Source organism: Hippopotamus amphibius, chromosome 11 (assembly GCF_030028045.1).
Source record: "Hippopotamus amphibius kiboko isolate mHipAmp2 chromosome 11, mHipAmp2.hap2, whole genome shotgun sequence".
Taxonomy (NCBI): domain Eukaryota; kingdom Metazoa; phylum Chordata; class Mammalia; order Artiodactyla; family Hippopotamidae; genus Hippopotamus; species Hippopotamus amphibius.
Window position 1 is genome coordinate 103,021,242 of NC_080196.1, and position 23,043 is coordinate 103,044,284.

Consider the following 23,043-nt stretch of genomic DNA (forward strand, 5'->3'; position numbering starts at 1 on the left):
CGTCATCATGAACCCCCCCTTCTTTGTCATGCCTACTCATTGACACCAAGTGTCTCTGATGACCTCAGGCTTTTCTGGAAGACCTCGCCTATTATAAATTTGGGCAAATTCTTAATTACGTGACTACGTGTTCTTATGTTTGGGTTATTTACACTTTCACGTGAGTTCATTTTGCTAGGTATTATTTCTCCTAGGAAAAAACTTTCTGACAGTTTATATTATAATATAATAACATAAACTTTTCTAATAATAAACTCTTAAGTATAAACTTTCTAAGAGAATGGACAGTTATCTTTTGTTCCCTTTGTAATATCTCTGCAGCAGATACTTCACTGACTGACAGATTCTACTTATCAACAGAGAAAGGCATCATATGCCTTTAATTATCTGGGTATTCCTTGACACTAATATTTAGTTTCTATACCAACAGACAAACCTAGAATTTGTGAAGACCCGTGACTAGAATAGCCTTCATAAGCCTAATCCTTCCTGTAGATACTAGTAGCACCTTCAAGAAGAGAAAGCCATAGGGAGCTTACCTAACAAAGCAGGTAACCTGCTGGCTTTCAGAACTTAATTGGGCCCTGAGACATTCCTTTGATGATCTTTCTTTCTTCTCCCTGTTCCTTGCCTGTGGCATTGTGAACCAAGACAAGAATACCATTGTCCTGGACACTTGAGAATACTTTAGTGAAACTAGGGTGACTAATCTTTTATAAATATGGGGTTTTATTCTTGGCTTGTAATTTAAACAAAGCAAAGTATGCTTTGCAAAGTATGTCAATATACTCAGTGCATCAGGAGGGAGAGAAAAGGGTGCAGAACGGAGAGGAAAGTGTAGCAGGAAGAGAAGATGGGCAGAAATGTTTTCCAGATAATTTTTAAAACAATCCATCTTTAAATGTATGAAGGTGAGTCAAAAATTATCTGCACACTGGCTGTAGAATTCATAGAAGTTTTAACATAACCGGAATGCAGATAATTTTTGACTCACCCTCGTATAATTTCTTTCCAAGTGTGCATCTTCAGACAAGACTTGTCAATGCTGCTAAGAGTTTGCTTCTTAGGCTGGTAGGAGCTATCACAATTTTTACAAGTTGTAGCAGTGTGATAGGTCCTATGATTGAGGGCAGAGGTGTTATGGGAGCCTGCAGTGAGGAATTCTAAACCTGTGCTGGAGGATAGGAAGTCCTGGAGCAAGGACTGTTATAGCTCAAACCTGGAGAAATGAGCAGAGAAAGGGGATGTGAGGGAGAAAGGGTTCCAGTAGGGAAAACAGCTTCTTCCAAGATCTAGAGAAGAGAGAACATAGAGCTCCTCTGTTAGCTCTAAGAAAGACTATATGATGTAGAGGGCAGAAGGGCAGTGAAAGGTGGGCTGGGGAGGCACGGAGGACACTTTGTACACCACAATGAGGAGTTTGCCTTTGCTTAAGCTTGGTGCAAAGGCATTGCAGGGCTCTAAGGAGAAGAGTGACACTTGGAAGCTTGAATCTTGAGGGACTTGTGTTTGCTGATGTGTGGACACTGGGCTAGAGTGTTACAAGATTGTTAACAGGGAGAACTGGACAATGGGTCCACCTGGGACATGATGGCAGCCTGGACCAGGATGTAGGTCTTGGGGGTAGACAGAAGTGAAAAAAGCTGACAGGTTTAGGAGGTGGCCTGATTGGTTAGGACTTTGTGTTGAAGAAATGTGGAGGTGAAAGAAGGGGAATTCTCAAGGTGCAACTTAGCAATCTTTAAATGACAGTAACATCAGCAGCTGAGCCTGAGAGGATGGACACCAGAGGAAAGTGAGGAGCTGAACTGCAGAGGCACCCATGTAAGACCCGGGACCTTTATTGTAATGATCCTTTGCTTTTTGAAGCAAACTCTCCCTTTGAGAGTCAGATTTAAAGGTGTTGAAACATGCACACATACAAGAATTTTTGTATATAAATTTTGGAAGTTCAAAGATCTCTTGAATCTTATCCATAGATCCACTAGGTTAAAAAATACTTTTCTAAGTCTGTGAGTCTATTTCTGCTTTGTAAATAAGATCATTTGCAACATTTTTTTTAGATTCAGCATATAAGTGATATCATATGATATTTGTCTTTGTCTGACTTACTTTACTTAGTATGATAATCTCTAGATCCATCCATGTTTCTGCAAATGGCATTATTTCATTCTTTTTTATGGCTGAGTAATATTCCATTATATATGTGGGTGAGTCGAAAATTATCCGCACTCTGGTTATATTAAAACTTCCATCGATTCTACAGTAAGAGTGTGGATAATTTTATATATATATATAAAATATATATATACCACATCGTCTTTATCTATTCATCTGTTGATGGACATTTAGGTTGCTTCCATGTCTTGGCTATTGTAAACAATGCTGCTATGAACATTGGGGTGCATGTATCTTTTTGATTTAGAATTTTAACCTTTTCCAGTAGTAGGGTTGCTGGATCATATGGTCACTCTATTTTTAGTTTTTAAAGGAACTTCCACACTGTTCTCCATAGTGGCTGCACCAATTTACATTCCTACCAACAGTGTGGGAGTGTGCCATTTCCTCCACACCCTTTTCAGTGTTTATTATTTGTAGGCATTTTGATGATTGCCACTCTGACAGATGTGAGGTATGAGGTACCTCATTATAGTTTTGATTTGCATTTCTGTAATAATTAGCAACAAGATAAACTTTGGTTACCGTAGGGGAAAGGTGGGGAAGGGATAAATTGTGAATTTGGGGCTAACAGATATACACTACTATATGTAAAAGAGATAAACAACAGGGACCTATTGTATAGCACACGGAACTATATTTAATATCTTGTAATAACCTATAATGGAAAATAATCTTAAAAAGAATATATATATATACACATATATGTATATATATTTATTTGAATCACTTCGCTGTACACCTGAAACATTGTAAATCAATCACACTTCAATTAACAAAGACAATTGTAGTAAAGAAATGGAAATGAATGTTTATTGGGAACCTAACAAATATCACATCATTAAAAAAAGATCCTTGCCATATATACCTAAATTAGGGCATTCTGGATGGGAGCCATTCCTTGCATCATGAAGCAAGTGTAAGAGCCATGGACCACTAGGTGGGTGCAAGTTCTGTGGAATTAGGTCTCCAGGGTTTACCACATACTATGATCTATTCCTTTAAACACCTAGAGCCATAGGCAGGGACACACACGCACTTCACTCCTAGCTATTAATCAGAGCCTTTATAGGCAAGAAAAATCAGCAAGTGTTCTTTAGTTAATAGGGTGTTTAGGTAATAATAGCACAGAAGCCATTGAATAATGCCCAGTCATTTCTTTGCAAATAATCTCCTAGTTTTGTGAATAGTCAACTAGTGAATTACTAACTGTTTTTTTTTTTTTTTTTTTCCAAAAGTATCTGTTCTGGGGACTCTGGAGGAACAGCATTTACATGGATGAATTACTGTGAAGATGAGTGTCTGTGAAGTTGATAAATTCTTTTCTCACTGTGAACCCTTCTTTTCCTCCTTTTCCTTCTTGAATCCAAATTCTCCTCAGGACTGTATATGAGAGAAGTGAAGTTCTTTAAACTGGTGAAAGTCTGATTCAAGGTAGGTTTCTTTGAGAGTCTAGAGAAGACTTTGTATCGTTTAGAAGTCTGTTTCTCTCCAGAGCATGACAAATACTGTCCTTTTTCTCTTGCTCAGGGGTCCCCATACAAGTCAACTGCTCAACAAATAATACCATGTCTCCTATATCTCTTCACCCAGAAGGGAGGACTACTAGCTGCAGTGCTTCAGGCAGGAGAGTTGGTTCTCTGAAAGTGCAAGGTTTCCTTGAGAATGCAGTCCGTGGATCCACGATGCCTCTTAGTCATGTAATATGTAATTAGATAGTTTCAATTCTTCCCTTCCCCTTCTGAGATTCTGAGAACGAAGTGGAATGGTAGGGCATTTTTCTACCAGCTCATGTGCCTTTTCACACTCATTAGGGTAAAGCAAAATACAACCTAACTGTCTGACAAGGTGGGCATTTGCCAATTTTGTTTTGTGAAGACCATAATCTAAGTTTTTATTCCTGTGTGTGAAATAATTTTTTAAAATTCACTGTAAAGTTATAAAACTATTGAATTCATTTCTGTTGTAACCAAGTATTTGGTGTCTGTTTTTATGTCACCCACATGAATCAGGGGTCATTTAAGGGAAATACAGAAGATCTAAATTCTGGCTTTTTCCCCCTTTTTTATTGTCTTGAATCTTTTCCTTCCATTAATTAGCCTCTTCTTCTTCTGCATACATGTATAGCTTGGACATTATCTTTAAAAATTAAAAACATCTATCTTTATATATGTATATATATATATGTGCAATTTGATAAAAAAGATGTTAGTACAGGTACCTAGAGTTCACTTTAATTGTGCCCCATGAGTGTTAGCTAATAATTTATTGGAGAGATTCGTTATAAATAAATCAAAAATATATGTCCATTTTCAGAGAAAATACTTTTAAGACATAGTTGTTTTCTGAATATATATCTGTTTTCATTTTCTATAGTTTGTTTGCTTTTTTTTTAGATTTCTCCTATAACTGAGATCACTGTATTTGTATTTTCTCTGCCATTTCACTTAATATAATACTCTTTAGCTCCATCCATGTTGTTGCAAATGGCAAGATTTCATTCTTTACAGCTAAGAATATTCCATTGCATATAAGTAACACATCTTCTTTATCCCTTCATTTATCCATGCACATTTAGGTTGCTGCGATATCTTGGTTTCAGTATGACAAATAAAGTTGCAATGAACATCGATGTACATGTATCTTTTCACATTAGCATAAACACCCAGAAGTGAAATTGCTAGATCACGTGGCAGTCTATTTTTAATTTTTTGTTTGTGAAATTCTTTTCAGTTTTGAATATATATTCTGGATCACGGTATAGAAATTAGTTCTTAGTGGGGGCTGAAAATCTCTGAAGAGATGCTCTCTAAGGCCTCTTCCTCTCTAACATTCTGAGATATCGTATTGGTCTCTCTCTGAGTTGGAGCTATAGCTGATCTGTAACTTGCTTCTTGTGGGAATCCTGCCTACATTTGCCACGAGGTAGTTTTGAAAATCTTACTCAACAAGGATTACCCTGTTCCTGGCCGCCTTCACGCCAGACAGAACAGCATTTCATTCACTATGTCTCATCTTAGGAGTCAGGGAAAGAAACCTGTTGCCAGTTCTCAAGACAAAACGCCACCTCTCTGGTTTTAAACACCAATAATTAGCGATCATAGACAGAGAGTGTGTGTAATATAGACATACACATTATAGTTAATTTTAAAATTTACTATGTAAATTCCATGCCATTAAATGTTTCATTACTTTTTCCCTACATCTCTTGGGTCACTACATTGACCCGAGAGCAGTATGTTTTACAATACATACGTCAGCTGGCTCACTCTCTACCCCTTTGTATAAATACTTTGTCAGTTCATGATGCAAGGAAAAAATGACTTGTGCGACCTAATTCTGAGGACACGGGAGGAGCAAATTGTGGGTGCTGAGTGCCGTGTGTGCCTGTGTGCTACGGACACAGCCCTGGGCTCACTGAGAAGAACTTTAACCAACCTGAAGACAAGGTAAAAATGCAAGCACTGAAAAGGATCTTCTTTGCCGTGATTTTTGTAATTGGTGATGACTTCTCACAAAGTATAAGGGGAAATATTTAGCTGTAATTTAAGGTAAAGGGCAGTGAGACGTGTCATAGTTTGGGGGATGGTGGTGGGAGGCATGGATTTAAAACAAGGCAGTGTGGTTCTTTTCAGCTAATCATACCCACTGAGTGAGATTTGATGTCATGGTTTTCAGTACTGTAGTAAATCATTTCTATTCCTAATCTTCATTCCTAAATTAAGGTGAGGACTTTAGTGATGACTGACCTGAGGGTGAATGAGAAATTTGTTTGTAAGTGCCTATGAACACCTAAGGAGAAATTGTGCTATGAGCTACTAAAATTTAGTCCGTCTTTTTCTAGGTTGTGTCTCTGTCCGGTAAAGTAGAGGGAAAGGTGCTGGACAGGAAGGTTGGGTGTTCACTCTGAATTGGATGTTTGCTAACAGTGTGGACTTGAGCAAGTCATGTGACCCCACTAGACTCAATTCAGTTTCTCCATTTGTAGAATTAATCTGGGGATCCAATAGTTTCCTTCTCAAATCTATGACTCTTCTTTGAGTTCAAGCCATAATCCTCGAAGGGGAAAGGAGGATGACATTATTGAGTAGTTTTTCTGTTTAGATGCTTCATGTTCATGATCACATTTGACACAACAATCTTGTCTGGTATCTGCTCTTCTCCCTATTTTATAAATATAGGTTCGGAGACGTCAAACAAGTTCCTCACATGTTTAGCAAAAGGCAGAGTTCTTGCTAGAACTCACATTTGTCTGATTTAAAATCTCTTCATTTTAAAGACCCATAATTGGCCATTTCAACTAACTGTCTCTTCAGCAAAGCAAATATGTTTCTATGATTCTGTGAATCCAATCAAAATTATCTGGCGTAGCCAGAGGATGGCTCCTTTTTTCATTTTTTTCTGCACCATGTGGCTTGTGGGAGCTCAGTTCCCTGATGTGGGATCAAAGCCAGGCCACAGCAGTGAGAGTGCCAAGTTCTAACCACTGGACCGCTGGGGAATTCCCCTGAGCTGGTTTTTGATTACAGGGTGACCATGTGACATACCAGGGGACAGGTTTCCCAAACAGCTGAGTGAGGGGGGAAGAAAACAATGGGTGAGTGTCTTATAAACTGAGAAACAGGTCTTGGGCTGAACATATTTCTATTCTTTTATGAACTTGAACCCCATTTGACCCCCATTTTTCTCCTTCCATTCCCAATTATATGACAATGAGGCAACTGAAATATACTATTAAAGGTACTGATGAATCCAGTGGCAGGGGAAGAATAAAGACACAGATGTAGAGAGCAGACTTTTGAATGGGGAGGGGGTGGGGGATGGGGGGAGGGGAGGGGAAGCTGAGACAAAGTGAGAGAGTAGCAATGACATATATATACTACCAAATGTAAAACAGATGGCTAGTGGGAAGCTACTGCATAGCACAGGGAGATCAACTCTATGACTGGTGATGACCTAGAGGGGTGGGATAGCGAGGGTGGGAGGGAGGTTCAGGAGGGAGGGGATATGGGGATACATGTATGAATTCAGCTGATTCACTTTCTGTACAGTGGAAACTGGCAAAACAGTGTAAAGCAATTATACTCCAATAGAGAGCTGGAAAAAAAAAGTGAGTGCTTCCTTAAAACTTGCACCCTAGGATCTTCCCTCCTCCTAGGCCCAGCACCAACCCCAAGAGGTCATAGACTCCAAAGTGGTTCTCCAAAATAGCCCAATAGCAAAGAGAAGATGCATGGAGGAGAGAAGATTCTACAGTCCATGGGGGCCCCATCCCCTGACTCAACCAAGCACCAGGTAGAAGCAGAAATGCTGAGGTTCCTCGTGTTCCTCTAAGCTCCTTCCTCCAGACAGTGCCCAGAGCAAGGGAGGGGTTAGTGAATGCAGAAAGGAAAGAAGGAATGAGAGACTGTCCCTCTTCTCAGAATGCCCCTCTTACGGGACTCTGAGCTGGCTCCCGTGGAAAGGCTCGGAGCTCCTGAGCCCTGGTGTGGTGGTGAACAGCCACTTGAAGGCACCAAGCCAAGGTGAGCTCTGCCGGCCTCACAGACCCTAGAACAGGAAGCTCTGTCTTCCTCAATAAGTATTTGAGGATGGTCTCACAGAGAAAGTGGGATGATAATTCCGTAGGACTCTAACATGCTTAGTTATATCTTCCCCCTCTTAAAAAAAGTATATATACATATATATATATATATATATATATATATATATATATATATAATACTCTCCACTATATATGTCGATGGTACCACCAACCCACTGAAGGGAGGTATGCACTCTGAGATGTTACTCTAGTGGTAAAAATGGGTTTTGAATGGTGTGTCCACACTGTCACTCAGTCAGTCCCCTTTATGTACTTTTGCAAGACTCAATGAGGTCATGTGTCTTTTGGGATCAATATTATAACCTCCTGCTCTTTGTCAATTCCTTTAATAACCAAGTAGACTAACGTAAGGTAACAACAACAACAGTAATGACAACATTCACTGACGTATTTGACCACCTACTACATGCAGGTACCGTCCTGGGTGCTTTACAAACAGTACATGATTGAATCTTCATGCTAATCCTATAAGAAAACTGTCATATAACCACTTGTGCAGAAGAGAAGATAGAAACTAGGAGAACTTAAGTAACTTGCCCAGGAACATAAAGCTAGAAAGTGGCAGATTTGGAAATGCATTTGACTCCAAAATCTGTGTTCTTTTTGTTTCCATAAAGCCTCTCTTTGAGGATCTAGTGTTCACAAAATAGAACTAATTCTTACTGTAATTTGAAATAAACTGAAATAGTGGTGTTTTGACCACATTTTTGTTGTTGTTGACATCTGCCTTTGTATTCCAGACTCCAGGTAGAGCAATGGCCTCACTCAGTGCAGCGAACGCACAGTTCTGCTTTGATGTCTTTAAAGAGATTAACTATGACGACACGACTGAGAATCTCTTCTTTTCTCCCTTGAGTCTCCTGTCCACCCTGGCCATGGTGCTCTTTGGGGCCAGAGGCAACAGTGCATCCCAGATGGAAAAGGTATGTCACAAATATACTTTCAGCCATGTCTAGAAGACAATCAAGTACCAATTCCAAACACTGGCTTGTTATGGAGATGTCATAGATGCCCAACTCTGTAAACACAAGAGGTCTACTTTCATGTAAGTTTACCTATCAGATTCGTTCTATCAAAAACGTGCAACAGGTAAGATTTCCCATAGCTCTGTTCTTTTTTTTTTAACAGCATTTTCTATTATTTATTTATTTATTTTTAATTTTTTTATTGGAGTATAGTTGCTTTACAGTGTTGTGTTATTTTCTGTTGTACAGCAAAGTGAATTAGCTATACGTATACATATACATATATTCCCTCTTTTACATAGTGAAGTGAGTCAGAAAGAGAAAAACAAATACTATATATTAATGCATACATGTGGAATATAGAAAAACTGTATAGGAGAACTTATTTGCAAAGCAGAAATAGAGACACAGATGTAGAGAACAAACATATGGATACCAAGGCGGGGATGAGGGGATGGGATGGATTGGGTGATTGGGATTGACATATATATACTAATATGTATAAAATAGATAACTAATGAGAACCTACTGTATAGCACAGGGAACTCTACCCATAACTCTGTTCTGAGAGGCAGGGGATGAGTGGACACAGCAGAGGCTGAACAGGGAGAGGCAATCAATGAGGCCAACCTGGTCCATGGCAAACTTGGAATTCTCCACCTCTGCCCCCAATCGTATGCATCCTTAGGTCCCCAGGGCCTCCCTACTGTGGTTCACATAAAGAATATTTTGCAACGATTTACAATCTATGCAATTACATTCCCAAGGAGATTACCAGTGCTTTAACTCAACCAATAATTTTGGGTGACTGGAAAAACTATTTCTTAGTAGACATCTTTCAACATGCCTTAATCATCTCTCTGCTTGTTATAGAGGGAGTGATTAACTAGTGGAACAAAGCTTCCCCCCAGCTGGGATTTAAATTGGAAATAAATTTAGAAAGCTGGATTTAATAATATATTTAAACTCAAGAAAAATTAAATGTAAAAGCTCTTGTGTTCGATTTTATTCTATTTCTATACATTGGGAGAAAAGGTCCCAATTGTCTTACCCATAATAGTTGCCCAATAAATACATTTTTGTGGATAGGGAGAACTGATTGGGAATGAGGATGCTGTGGGAATCTTTACAAGTCACCTGGGGTTGAGTTTGTGTAGATTCACCCCTCCCCTCCCCCTCCCCCTCCCTTCAAAGGGAGAACGTGCATGCTGCTGGCTCCAGCTACACCTGAGCACGTTTCAGGCCTTGCAGCCAGAGGGATGGCATGGTCACTGTGCTGAGGGCACAAGTCTGGAAGAGAGAGAGTCTGTAATGGAAATAATTCTCTGTCTTTTCTGAGTTAGAAGAGAACCAAATAATTCAAAAATTTCCCTTTCTGATATTCATACAAAATGGAGAAAAATTCCTCACATTTTCATCCTGTTAATGATTCTCTTACCACATTCAAAGACTGAGCCAAATACTCAGAAGTCCAGGTTCAGCCATCATGCTTTCTTTTGATGATGCTGATGCTGATCCTGATGCTGATGCTGCTGATGCTGATGCTGATGCTGATGATGCTGATGCTGATGGCGACCACCACTGAAGCAACACTGGGGGCACCATGCAAGCTGGGTCCCTGGATTATCGAACAATATGCCTATGATATGGTAGACCACCAGGCAATCTCAGAACAGGAAGAAACCATAAAGTCTCCACTCTCCACTCTATGCTTTAATCAACAAAGGACCCAGCAGGCAGGAGGTTGTGCAAAGTCCTCCGATAAGCCAGAACTTAATAGTGCGAAGTAGCTTTTTAACAAACGTTCTGACAACCCTACGTTTTAAAAAGCGCTTCCTAGCCTTGAGCTAAAATCTACCTTTCCATAACCATTGTTCCTTTGTCATTTTCCTGTTCTTGAAAGACACACACATGCGTGGGTGCACACACATACATTGTTTCCTCCTCCATGTGTATTTTAAGAGGGTTATAATGCCTGCCTGTATCTATCGCCTTTTATCCCATTGTTACTCTAGGGAGTTACACAAAACGTTAAATCTACTCACCCTTTAAATATTTGAAAAGAGTTGCAATGTTTTACTTCAGTTGTTTTCTGATAAAGGCCTTAGGAAACTAGGGTTATACCTCAGTTAAGTCAACAGAACTAGAGCAAATATCAGCATTTAGTGGAGAAAATGATACAATCTACTGAAATCTCAAGAGGATATTGTGAGCGTCAAATCAGATAATGTTTATAAAAATAATTTTTAAATAATTACCTATTAGATGAATTCAATCATTGTCTTTGCTCAGTAAGTACCCAGTGCTATTAATTGCCTGCAAATAAATTGATTCTTTATCCACACAACTATTTATTCTTCATTCAACAAATATTTATTGGGTTCCTACTATGTTTCACAATTGGGAAGGTAGAGATGAACAAATTAAGTGACAATACAAATGACTAAGCCTGAGTTGATTTTGAAAAACTGTTTTACATTCTATCACAAAGGCTGCATTCTATTCATAAAGGTGAATCTGATTAAGTGCCTACGCCTCATCCCTAGCACGCTAATGCTTAGACTTCTGCCTAAGAGCACATGAAGGATTTTGGTTTTCAAACTTGTCTTTCCTCTTTGACGTAATATCTTCTTTTAAAAAATAAGGAGCAAAAAAAAATGAGGAGCAAAACTAATAAACTGAAAAGGGAAAGGTGGGGTGAATCATAGAAAGTTCATAAAAATGTAAGAGCTTAACATTTATAGCAAGGAAGTGATTTGCTATATCACTTTCTGGGCTTTTGAGGGGGTATTTTCATACTCTTTGAAAATGGTCCTTTGTTTTGCATTGCAGGTGCTGCACTTGAATGAATTAACGAGAACTGCAAATTCTTCAAACACAAGGGTAGATAAAATTCCTGCTTTCCCTTTTAATTGTCTTACAGCAGTCTCTCTTTAGTCCACGAGGACCAAAGCCTTGAGACAATAAAACAGGGTATTTATTCCAGATGTATTTTGAGCCTAGAATATAGATACATACAGTCAAATTCCTGGGTATGCTGTTTTAAAATAATCATGTTGAGACTTTGAAATAAGAGATGACAAAATGGGAACTGTCAAAAATTTGAGGTTGAGACATAGCCTTTAAAAAGAAGGAGGAGAAGGGAGATTACTCTCAGAGTTTTCATAATGGAACCCCCAAAGCTGCTCAGACAGCAGAAGTGATTCCAGCACTGCCTGGGTCAGGATGAGTGCTCGCTAGATATAAATATATAATTTTTTTGGAAAAGTAACTAAAGATAGCTTATCTTTATGAGTTTTAGTGTTCAATGTTTTTCCAGATTGCTAATTTCTAGGGGAAATTTGTAATGTATACCTTCTGTAGCTTTTTAAATGTGACTTTCCCACTATTATCTATGGTGGGAGTGCTAAGAGCAAACGATGGCCCAGAATTCTTATTTATTACAAAATATAGCAAAACAATTTTCCTTATACAAATTATATTAAAATTAATATGGCAGTATTGATAAGTGTGCTCTGGGCCATCCTGTGGAGGAGATAGGGCAAGTTTTGACCAGGATGTGGACCTTCCCAAGCCTCCCCTTACACCTGTGAGGCGATTGTGGTATGTTGTTATTGGATTGTCAGGTAACTCAGTTTGTGAAAGGCAAACATTTCGCTATGTCCTAATAGCAGAAGTCTTTGATTCTGTTTTTGTTCTGAAATAGCATGTCCTAATGCAAAGCCAGGAGCCTCTTGTCTAACCTCAGTTGATACTTAAGTGTGATACCACGGCCCCTGTTTTCAAGTATTTTCTAACTTCACCTTAGTGTGAACAAGATACAAGGGTCCATTCACACATTCAAGGGTTCCTCTCTGAAATCATCAAGTCCAGCCGCAGTCAAGTCCACATGGCAAGTGGAGTGTTTGCAGAAGAAGCCCATCCATTCCTCCCGGTGAGTTAAACTAAAACATTTTTCTATAAGTAAGGTAGAAATCTTTCCTTTTTGCCTTCATTTAATTTATTCTAACATTGTTTGTGATATTACAATGGTAGGAAAGTAGAAAAGATGAAATATTTATATATTTAGGTATATCGATGCTATATACAGAATATATGATATATTTTATATATGCATTTTATTTCATATAGAAAAATATTAAAAGGTTCAAGATTCTAATTTTCATAGGCTAGCTTGTAGCATGTTCAGTTATGTTTCCAACGGGCCCAGCTGAAGCATAAAGAGCATAAATTTTAGATAGTTTTTGATGAAAAAACACTAACAAAATATTTTATATTGATAATAAAAGAGGAATTAATATTTTGGAACCCCAACTGAGGACTCTAACTATGCTAAACCTGATTATCCTAAAAGAGAGATATGTCCTTGTCATTGAAATAACAATGCAGTAATTTTTCATTTTATTTAACTATGTTCTGAAAGCACAACAAATGTATATATTTTTGCTAATTGGGGCTAGATGTATATAACAGTATTCTATATATTTCTGCCTCTATTCCTACCATTTATGGTCTAAATGTATTAAAATCACAATTTATTTGCTATGTTTTTTCTTTTTCTATGCTCATTTTATAGAAATATTTAGATTGTATTGAACAATTATATAAAGTAAAACCTCAAAATGTGGATTTCAAAAATAATTTAGAAGCCACTAGAACACAGATTAATGCATGGATTGAAAATAAGACAAAAGGTAAGAGACCCAAGACTTCTTTTTCTCCATCTTCTCCTTCTCCTTTTAAGCATATTTACATTCAGTGAAATGCTCAGATCTTAAAAAATAAACTTAGGAGGTTTTGACAAATGTATATCAGGACACAGAGCATTTCTATCACCCTGAAAAATTCCTCCCCACCTGTCTCCAGGCAACCATTGATTTGATTTCAACATCAGAGGTTGGTTTTGCCTATCCTAAAATTCCAAATAAATGGAGTATTACAGAATGCGCAATTTTGTGTTCTGTATTTTCACTCAGCATATTATTTTTGAGATCATTCATGTTTTTGGATATCTCAGTGGCTCGTGTCTTTTTATTGCTGAGAAATATCCCACTGTATGGATATACCAGTTTGTTAATCTATTCTCTTCATGATGGATATCTGAATTATGTCTAGTTTGGGGCTGGTTATGAATAATGTTGCTATAAACATTTTTGTAAAAGGTTTTTTTGCATACATATTTCTTCATTTCTCTTGGATAAACGCTTAGTATAAATGTTAGGTCCTAGGCTAGATGGATGTTTAACTTTTTAAGAAACTGCCAAATAGATTTTCAAAGGGGCTGAACCATTTTATATTCTCATCAGCACTGTATGAAAATTCCAGTTACTCCAAATCCTTTCCATTTTTTTGTTCTGTAAATATTTTTCATTTAGCTCTTTTAGTAGGTGTGTGGTAGTATCATATTGTGGTCTTAATTTGCATTTCTCTGATGACTAACAACATTGAGCATATTTTTTATGTCTTTTGGTCTTTAATATATCTTCATTTATGAAATCTCTGTTCAAGTTATTTGCCCATTTTTTAATTGGGTTCTTTACTTTTTATTATTGAATGGAAGAGTTCTTTACGAGTTCTTTACATACAAATATTTTGCCAGATACCTGTGTTGCTAATACTTCCACCTAGTCTATGTCTTGTGTATTTATTTTCTTAATTGTATTTTTGATAGCAGAAGTTTCTAATTTTAATGAAATCCAATTTATCAATGGTTTGTGCTTTCTGTGTATTCGCTAAGAAAATTTTGCTTACCCAAGGTCACAAAGATATTCTTTTCTGTTTTCTTTCAGTAGATTTATTGCTTGATGAGGCATAAAAAGCCAAAAGTCTATCTTCTACAACTTTCCCAGTTATTTCTTTTGTTTGTAGAAAACCATTGCCAGGTAACAGTGGTGATCTGCAAAACCACTGACTCAGATGGTGATTCTTTTCAGGTACCAGGAGGAATGTCACAGGAAAGTCAGACCTTAATGGTTAATGCGTTGGTATCTATAAACCACCTCTTAACTGGGTAACAATGTTGTATAAATTAATCAGACTTTTTAATTTTTATAACTATAAAGTAGGCAGATAGGCTATACACTTACTTTGTTTTCTTCTGCATTCTACATTCTTTATTTATTAAAGAATTATGAGTATTTAGATATTTGCTCAAAAGTCTTTTTGATTCATCTGAAGATATCGAGTACAATTACTTCTGCAAATTCAAAGATGGGTCAAAATCCAAAGCAAACCTAATGAGACCAATTCACATCCCATAACCAATCACGTATGATCTTATCACGTTTCTCTTCCCAAAGGTGATATTAAGAACCTCTTATTAGCTGACTGCCTCACATCCTCTGATCAGCTGGTGCTGGTTAATGCCATCTCTTTCAGAGGGACCTGGAAGTATGCATTTCAGAAAGACCAAACCACGGCAATGGCCTTCAGATTGCATGAGGTAGACTCATGACTTAATTTGTTTTTTCTTAAGGGTGGCCCTCAAAAATTTTGCCTTAAAATATACTAAATCATTTCTGGCCTTAGATAGGTAAATTAATTTCCAAGTGACTGTCCTAGCTGCATACCAGGTAAAGTCCAGATATAGATTTACAAGACATGTTTTTTTTGTTGCTGAACCTTTCTTTTAAATTCTCCACAGTATGTTTAGCCTATTTTGTTATGTTTAGCACTACAGTTGTAAAATTGAAAAACTGCTGTAAAACATGGACCTTGTAAAGGTATAAGGCAGGTTTGTTCTTTGGGCTAAGCTTAAACTATCATTAAGCAATTCACTTACCGCAAACTAGAAATGAAGTCAGGTGGTAGGGAATAACTCCAATAGATGCTTGCAAAACTAACATGCAGGTCATTTGTAAAATGGGTGTGACCTTGAGAAGCAAAGCAAAACTGGTGAACAGGATTCATAATCAAAATAAAAAGTTCTAGATATGCTGTCCTTCTACTATCCTCCACCTTCCCAACTTCTTTCCTTTGTGCCCCAAAAGTGTCCTAAATATTAGGCCACAGCCAAAATAATCTATGTTATTTAATAAGAAAGAGTGGATCTGTGTATTATAACCAAGTCCCTAAACTATCAACTGTATTTGCTCTATCAAATATAATACCAAAAATTGCTTGCCATCATTGGTCAATTAAATATTTGTTATAGCCAACTGTAAAAATACAGAGGGTTTATATTTCTGGATAAGTATATTCAGAATACTTATTACATGAATTTTTTTTATGTAAAAGAAATAGTGAATGACTTTAAGGAGAACATAATTCTGTAGCCAAACACATTAGGCACATCTGGAATTATCCAGTAGCATCTTTCCAAAGAATACTGCCATCAGATATCGTGGTCATAAAACATATAGTGAAATTATGTATTTTTTACAGCTGTGATTTTTTTAAATTGCAAATTCCAGGGCCGTATTTCTGGAGACTCTGATTTGCAAGAAGTGCTTGAGTATTTGTATTTGTATTTGGTTTTTTTTATAAACTTATTTATTTATTTATCTTATTGGCTGTGTTGGGTCTTTTTTGCTGTGCGTGGGCTTTCTTTAGTTGAGGCGAGTTGGGGCTACTCTTCATTGTGGTGTATGGGCTCCTCATTGCTGTGACTTCTCTTGTTGCGGAGCACGGGTTCTAGGCATGTGGGCTTCAGTAGCTGCAGCACATGGGCTCAATAGTTGTGGCTCACGGGCTCTAAAGCTCAGGCTCAATAGTTGTTGTACATGGGCTTAGTTGCTCCGAGGCATGTGGGATCTTCCTGGAGCAGGGATCGAACCCGTGTCCCCTGAATTGGCAGGCAGATTCTTAACCACTGTGCCATCTAGGAAGCCCGAGTATTTGTATTTTTAAGTAATCCCTGTAGGTCCTTCCAAGGATCAGCCAAATTTGGGGACCAGAGTATAAGGAAAACAGTAGAGATTTTAGCAGGATTCATAGAGAGCTACTTTAAAGGGGTAAGCATACCCCAAAGCAAGCAGACTTTCTAGAGAAAACAGTTAATAAATCAGAATCTTTATTTTCACAGTAAAATCTGGCCCGTTTGGTTTATGTACATGACTCAGACATCTTTATGTTATAACTAACCTTTCAAAGAGAAAAACATAAATAAGGTTATGATCATAACTAAATTTCCTTTAAGTGGCCTCAATATATGAAATTCACTTAGCGCTTTGTTACGTTCTTAGCTATTTTGTAGCTATTTTGTAATCTGCAACCCAATGCTGGGGATTAGTCTAGATTAGTCATATTTCACTTGATCTGTAGAGATTTCTAAATTATGTTCTTCAAAGGACCTATTTGACTTTTAAAAAATGGTTATCCTGATAAGATCTTATGATGCATATTTCTCAGCTCTTTGAAGTGGATTAACTGCTTCTGGGCATCAAAAATGTAGAGTTGAATACAAATAGTATACTGAAAGACATATACTCTTTGCACTTCAGTAGCTACTTATTTTAGGCTACCTTCCCCCTTTAAATCATTATAATAATGACCAATCATTGATATTTCTGTGAAAAGATGGGTAGATTTTGTTTTGGTCACTCATTGTGGGCAACTTTGGAGGATGAAAGGTAATTTCCTCATGCCTTAAATAGAAACATAGAAAAGAACTGGCTTTGTTGTCTCACTGTTTTTATTTTTTTATAGTCTCATAGCAAAACTGTTCAGATGATGCGGCTGCAAGGACACTTTAAACTGGGCTCCATTATGAAGCCACGTGTGCAGGTTCTTGAGATGCCTGACGCGGAAGATCACCTGAGCATGGTCATCATCCTACCCAGCAAGGATGTTGGTCTGGGACAGGTAAACCACTGAGCCTTTGCAGCCACTGCCACCAGAAAAGGCTCCATGCTTGGGAATTACACATGCAGGAAGCTGGGCGATTTAAAATAACCACTTACGCTACTACTTAAGGCAGGGCTATGGAAAAAGCAGAACCCCCAAATAAAGCAGCCCCACACTAAGATATGTTGCTTCTACTTAGTTTTAGGCTTTTAAAGCACAGTCATATGCATCCTTGTGTGGTCTTCATGGGTTGTTGTTGTTGTTATTTTATATGTATTTTTTATATATTATGCATTGACACCTCTTTTGGACCTGCCACCAACCAACTACATCTCTTGCCCGCCAGCACCCAAGGCCAGACATGCAAACGCAATGCTCAGCCTTTCCCCTTTGCTTGTTTCTCTGGCACTTTCCTTTGAGTTCCGTGTGGACGCGCCTGCTGCACACTCTGATTGCGTGTTCTTGCTCTCAGCATTGGTACAGGTCTAATTCTTCAGCAGCTTTCTTTAAATCCCTGTCTTTCCTCCTTTTCTTCTGCTTTTTGTGCTTCTCCCAATTCTATGTTGCTGCCACCTATTTTTCTGTGGATACAGACTTCTCACCCTCCCCTTCCCCCTTTCTTCAACCTCACTAGCTGTGAAGCATGCCAGGCAGACACTGGCAGCCCGTTGATGGAGGAAGAACCTTGGAGGCCAAGATGTTAAATGATTTACTCAATATTTCATCGCAGATTAGTGTCTATGATGTTATTAGAGGCCAGGTCTCTAGCTTCTCAGCCTCCGCCAGGCTTTGTGTTCAAATGTCTGCTCAGAAGTACCATGACAGTGGCTGAAAATCAAAATCTCAGCTCTGCTCTACCAATATATTTATATTTACATATACGCAAACCCCCCCCAATGTATAAATAATATGATCGCTATATGCTATGAAGAAAAATAAAAGATGGAAATAAGATACAGAGGTACAGGGTGTAAGAACTTCTATTTCACATTGGATGACCAGGGGAAACCTCTCTGATAAAGTGAGATTTTAGTTATTGTTAAATAATAATTATCAGTGTTAGCATTGTTTTTCTAGGTTTCCTTTCCCATGGTTAGACAATGTAGGAACTCTGAATTTGTAGGTGCAAAATTGGAGTCTGACCACAATTTTGCCTCAAACTCGCTGCAAGACAGTCATTTAAAACCTCTTCAAGCCTCATTTTACCCACACCATGCAGAGGGTAAAGTCGATGATTTCTAGTGTTCCTTTGCTCTTAAATTTGATGATCTTATGAAAGGTCAATGAAATGGCACCCATCTAATATAACCTACACAATTATGTTATCAACATAAAAATAGGACATTTCAGAATAATGTTAAAGTCTCTGAAAAGGAGACAAACTCCGAAGTGCAGTTCTGTTTCATAAAACAATCATAAAGAGCGAAAAGTCTGAGGAAATGAGTCTAGACCCTGATAGCCAACGAACTGTCTCCTGTTAAAAAGCCTAACATTGACTCACCACCATAGATGAGGGCAGTCATCCCTGGCTTCTTAAATGAGTATGAGTTGAAGGTGGTATCAGATGAATGTCAATTCCATGCAAAATAGTCTCGGTTTTTTATGCTTGAGATTGCATTCTTTGGTGTGTAGCATACCTACCCACCTAATAGATCCCATCCACGACATAGTCCAAATGAGTCACGGAAAATGTGAACCTCCTCAGTAAGGACAACCTAATGAGGAGAAGCCAGAAATAGTCATGTAGGGAAGAGATGAGGAAAAGGGCAGTAGTTTAGGGAGTATGTTGACCGTATTAAAATATTTAGTTGTCACATGGAAGGAGAAATGGACTAATTTGGTGCATCTCCCAGAGTGAGAATAAAAACTAAAAGGTACAAATTACAGGGAAGCAGATTTATGGTCAAAATGGGAAAGGTCTTTCTTGCAGGCTGAGCTGTGCAACCACCCAGCCAGGCTGTTTCTAAAGAAGTGGGTCATTGATTAAGGACTTGTCAAGCAGATGCTGATGGGTGTTACAGATGTTCCTTGGAGGACCTCCTCCATGGTTTCTTTCCCACTTAAGGGAATTTGATTCTAATGATCTAGAAATGTCACTTCCTTTGATATACATTCAGTCTCTATGGATGTCTAATGAGAATTTTGGTTGGAGCTGAGGTAGAAATTCACACTGGTCGGCCTAGAATTACAACTCATGCTGTCAGAATCTCAGTATCTCAGGCTCTAAAGATGTCTTTTAATGTGGCCAATAGGAAAGGCAGGAACTTATATAAATCTTGTTATTATAATACATAAATAGTGCTACTTATAGAGGGGTCATGAGAGGAATAAAAGTAGAAATTCCTTATGATGATTTGTTGCTTTTCCAAGTGCCTCTTGGATGGTGTGCTGAGACATAGATCCCAGAATTACATACCTCAGGTTCAGTTATTGCACATGGTTGCATTATCCCCGCTTATTCTTATAGAATCTCCTTTCCAAAATGACAATGAGAAGTAGCTTTACCTGTTTACAACTTCACATCCAGCCCTTAGGATATTTCCCATTTAGGTATAACTTTATTTTCTAAATAAAAATGTGGTGGGGGGGGTGGGAGGAATTGGGAGATTGGGATCGACACATATACACTATTGATACTATGTGTGAAATAACTAATGAGAACATACTGTATAGCACAGGGAACTCTACTTAATGCACTGTGGTGACCTAAACGGGAAGGAAATCCAAAAAAGAGGGGACATATATATAGGTATAGCTGATTCATTTTGCCATTCAGTAGGAACTAACACAACGTTGTAAAGCAACTACACTCCAATAAAAATTAATTTAGAAAGTAAATAAAAATGTTCATGTTTTGCTTCTTGCTTTCTCTCCCATAGGTTACCAATGAAATCACTTATGAGAAACTAAGTAACTGGATAGGCTCAGCCAGTATGAAAGATACAGCTGTGGTCCTGTACTTGCCCCAGCTCAGACTTGATGGGCACCATGAAGACTTGGCTTCCATACTGACAGCTTTGGGAATGACGGATGCCTTTGACCACTCAAGGGCTGACTTGTCTGGCATAACTGCAGGAGGAGGCCTCAGGGTCTCCAAGGTCATCCATAAGGCCATGCTAGAGGTTACTGAGAGTGATTCAGAGTTCACATCTACCAACCAAACAAGCAAAGTGGAAAATCCTGAAATCTTCAAGGTGGATCAGCCTTTTCTCTTCTTTATCCTACACAGGGAAACTAAGATGATTCTCTTCTATGGTAGAGTCTGCAACCCTTAAGGAAGGGACTGAATTTATACTCAAACAACTTTCTGATTCTTGAAATTGGCTGGATTTTATGAGCTTGTAGAAAACACTCACTGTAGGTGCAACTAAAATAGATATACCATACTCCGTAGCAATGTTTTTCTTTCAATTGTCTCATGTGAAATATGCATCCCATCCCTTCTTGTTTTGGTTTACTTTGGTTAAACAAGTTATAACATGCTATTAATCGCACTTATTAAAAAATTATGATCCATCCCATTTCCTTTTTTTCCTCTTTAAAAAAAAATTAACAGCTTTGTTGAGATATAATTCAGATACCATAAAATTCATCATATATTTATATATATTTATTTTAATTGAAGCATAGCTGACTTACAATATTATATTAGTTTCAGGGGTACAGTATAGTAATTCAATATTTTTATAGTTTATACTCCATATAAAGTTATTATAAAATATTGGCTATATTGCTTGTGCTGTACATTATATCCTTGTATCTTATTTTTTTATACCTAGTAGTTCATACCTTTTAAACCCCTTTTCCCCTATCTTGCCCCCCTCCCCCCTCCCAACTGGTAACCAATAGTTTGTTCTTTGTGTCTGTGAGTCTATTTCTGTCTTGTTATTGATATCACTTCTTTCTTACGTAGCTTTCAACTCAATCAGAACCTCGTTTATAGGATGCTAAAGCTCAGAATGCCTTTTTCTAAAGAAACGATATTATTCCATGTGATTAGGTTACCAAGTTAGTTCTCGTTTACATCACCTGCAGCTGAACTAATGATATTAATAAGAGGACTTAACCTCCCCTGGGTGTATGGGGTGTGCCAGGAACTCACACAAATGACCTAATTTAATTCTCACCAAAACTCTGAGCGGCAGGAATTATTGTCTTCTCCATTTTAAAGATGGGGAACTGAGACTTAGGTGTAGTAATTTAACACACAAGTGGCAAGTGACAGACTGGATTTTCAAACCCAGAAAGTCTGATACCAGACCCCGACTTGTGACCTGCTCACAAGTCTGCATTCTGAGACTCAGAACCCAAGCACCTAGGGTAGAAAATGGAGCAGAAATGAAAAGAATTCTTTTCCTCCTTCGCCTCGTATAGGAATGAGAACAGTTCAGTTCAGAAATAACACTGGTAGCCATTCTCAAGTTTACAAAGACGTTTCATACTTGAAATCATCAAACAGGTGAATGTGGTTTTACGTATTCCCCTTCTCTCTTCCTGGGTCCCTCTCCACTTAACTCCCACTTTTTCATCCTCGAGCTCTTCTTTCTCTTGGCTTCCTGGTGGTCATCGTCTCAAGCCCTTCTCCAGGGGATCCCACTGAGAACAAAATAGAAAGAGCCCTGGATTTGGTGGCAGGAGATCTCAGTTAAAATGCTGACTCTGTGCATGTAGTAGCTGACAAGTTTGGGTGAGACATTAACCTCTCAGAGCTCAGTCTCATTCTCTGCATGGTGGACCTCCCAATCCTGCCTCTTCCATCAGGCTGCTGGGAGATTCGAAATTTAACACACAGCAAAATGCCTGAGAAGTTGTTCACTTTATTTTTTTTTTAATTTTTAAAATAAACAAATTTATTTATTTGTTCATTTATTTGTTTATTGGCTGTGTTGGTTCTTCATTACTGTGCGTGGGCTTTCTCTAGTTGTCGCCAATGCAAGGGCTACTCTTTGTTGTGGTGTACGGGCTTCTCATTGTGGTGGCTTCTCTTGTTGCAGAGCAAGGGCTCTAGGCACGTGGGCTTCAGTAGTTGTGACTTGTGCGCTCAGTTGTTGTGGCTCACAGGCTCTAGAGTACAGGCTCAGTAGTTGCAGCACACGGGCTTAGTTGCTCTGAGGCATGTGGGATCTTCCCAGACCAGGGCTCAATCCCATGTCCCCTGCATTGGCAGGAGGATTCTTAACCACTGCGCCACTAGGGAAGTCCAGTCGTTCACTTCATAACCACATGCTGCCAAAATGTGCAGCTGTCGAGGGTCACTGAACAAGGGGCCTAAAGAATTCTCTTTGGGTCACCCTTTTTCTCCTGTCTTCTTTCTACCTCTCTCATGGAAAGAATTTCACTCCTTCTTCATGTTGTCTGCAAGCTTGTTTACCTAATACCAATTACTTATGGTATAATTTGCAGTCATTCTGTATTTTTAGTTTTATCTGGTGGGAATGATTCAGAGAAAGAGTTTTGAGCATTTTCCCCAGATATTTAAAATTTAAATTTTATTCTCTATTTTTAAGTGAG

At 38.2% G+C, this 23,043-nt stretch overlaps 1 protein-coding gene across 2 annotated transcripts; it reads left to right on the forward strand.

Moving 5' to 3' along the window:
• Positions 1-5,472: 5,472 nt before the first annotated feature.
• LOC130830739 (ovalbumin-like) lies at positions 5,473-22,340 on the forward strand. Of its 2 annotated transcripts, XM_057698024.1 has the most exons (8): positions 5,479-5,627; positions 8,524-8,706; positions 11,581-11,631; positions 12,557-12,682; positions 13,325-13,442; positions 15,048-15,190; positions 17,395-17,550; positions 20,412-22,340. In XM_057698024.1, the coding sequence occupies exons 2-8, from the start codon at positions 8,539-8,541 to the stop codon at positions 20,805-20,807; spliced, it is 1,158 nt and encodes a 385-aa protein (XP_057554007.1). In that variant the 5' UTR covers positions 5,479-5,627; positions 8,524-8,538; the 3' UTR covers positions 20,808-22,340. The 2 variants fall into 2 exon arrangements, with proteins under 2 accessions (XP_057554008.1, XP_057554007.1); XM_057698025.1 differs by lacking the exon at positions 17,395-17,550 and having other exon boundaries at positions 5,473-5,627.
• The last annotated feature ends 703 nt before the right edge of the window (positions 22,341-23,043 follow it).

Bases quoted from the DNA above. Each gene is read 5' to 3' on its own strand.
- LOC130830739 (XM_057698024.1), top strand. From the start codon at position 8,539: ATGGCCTCACTCAGTGCAGCGAACGCACAGTTCTGCTTTGATGTCTTT. The intron at 11,632-12,556 runs GTAGATAAAATT...ACTTCACCTTAG, and splicing joins CAAATTCTTCAAACACAAGG to TGTGAACAAGATACAAGGGT. The intron at 15,191-17,394 runs GTAGACTCATGA...ATTTTTTTATAG, and splicing joins TGGCCTTCAGATTGCATGAG to TCTCATAGCAAAACTGTTCA.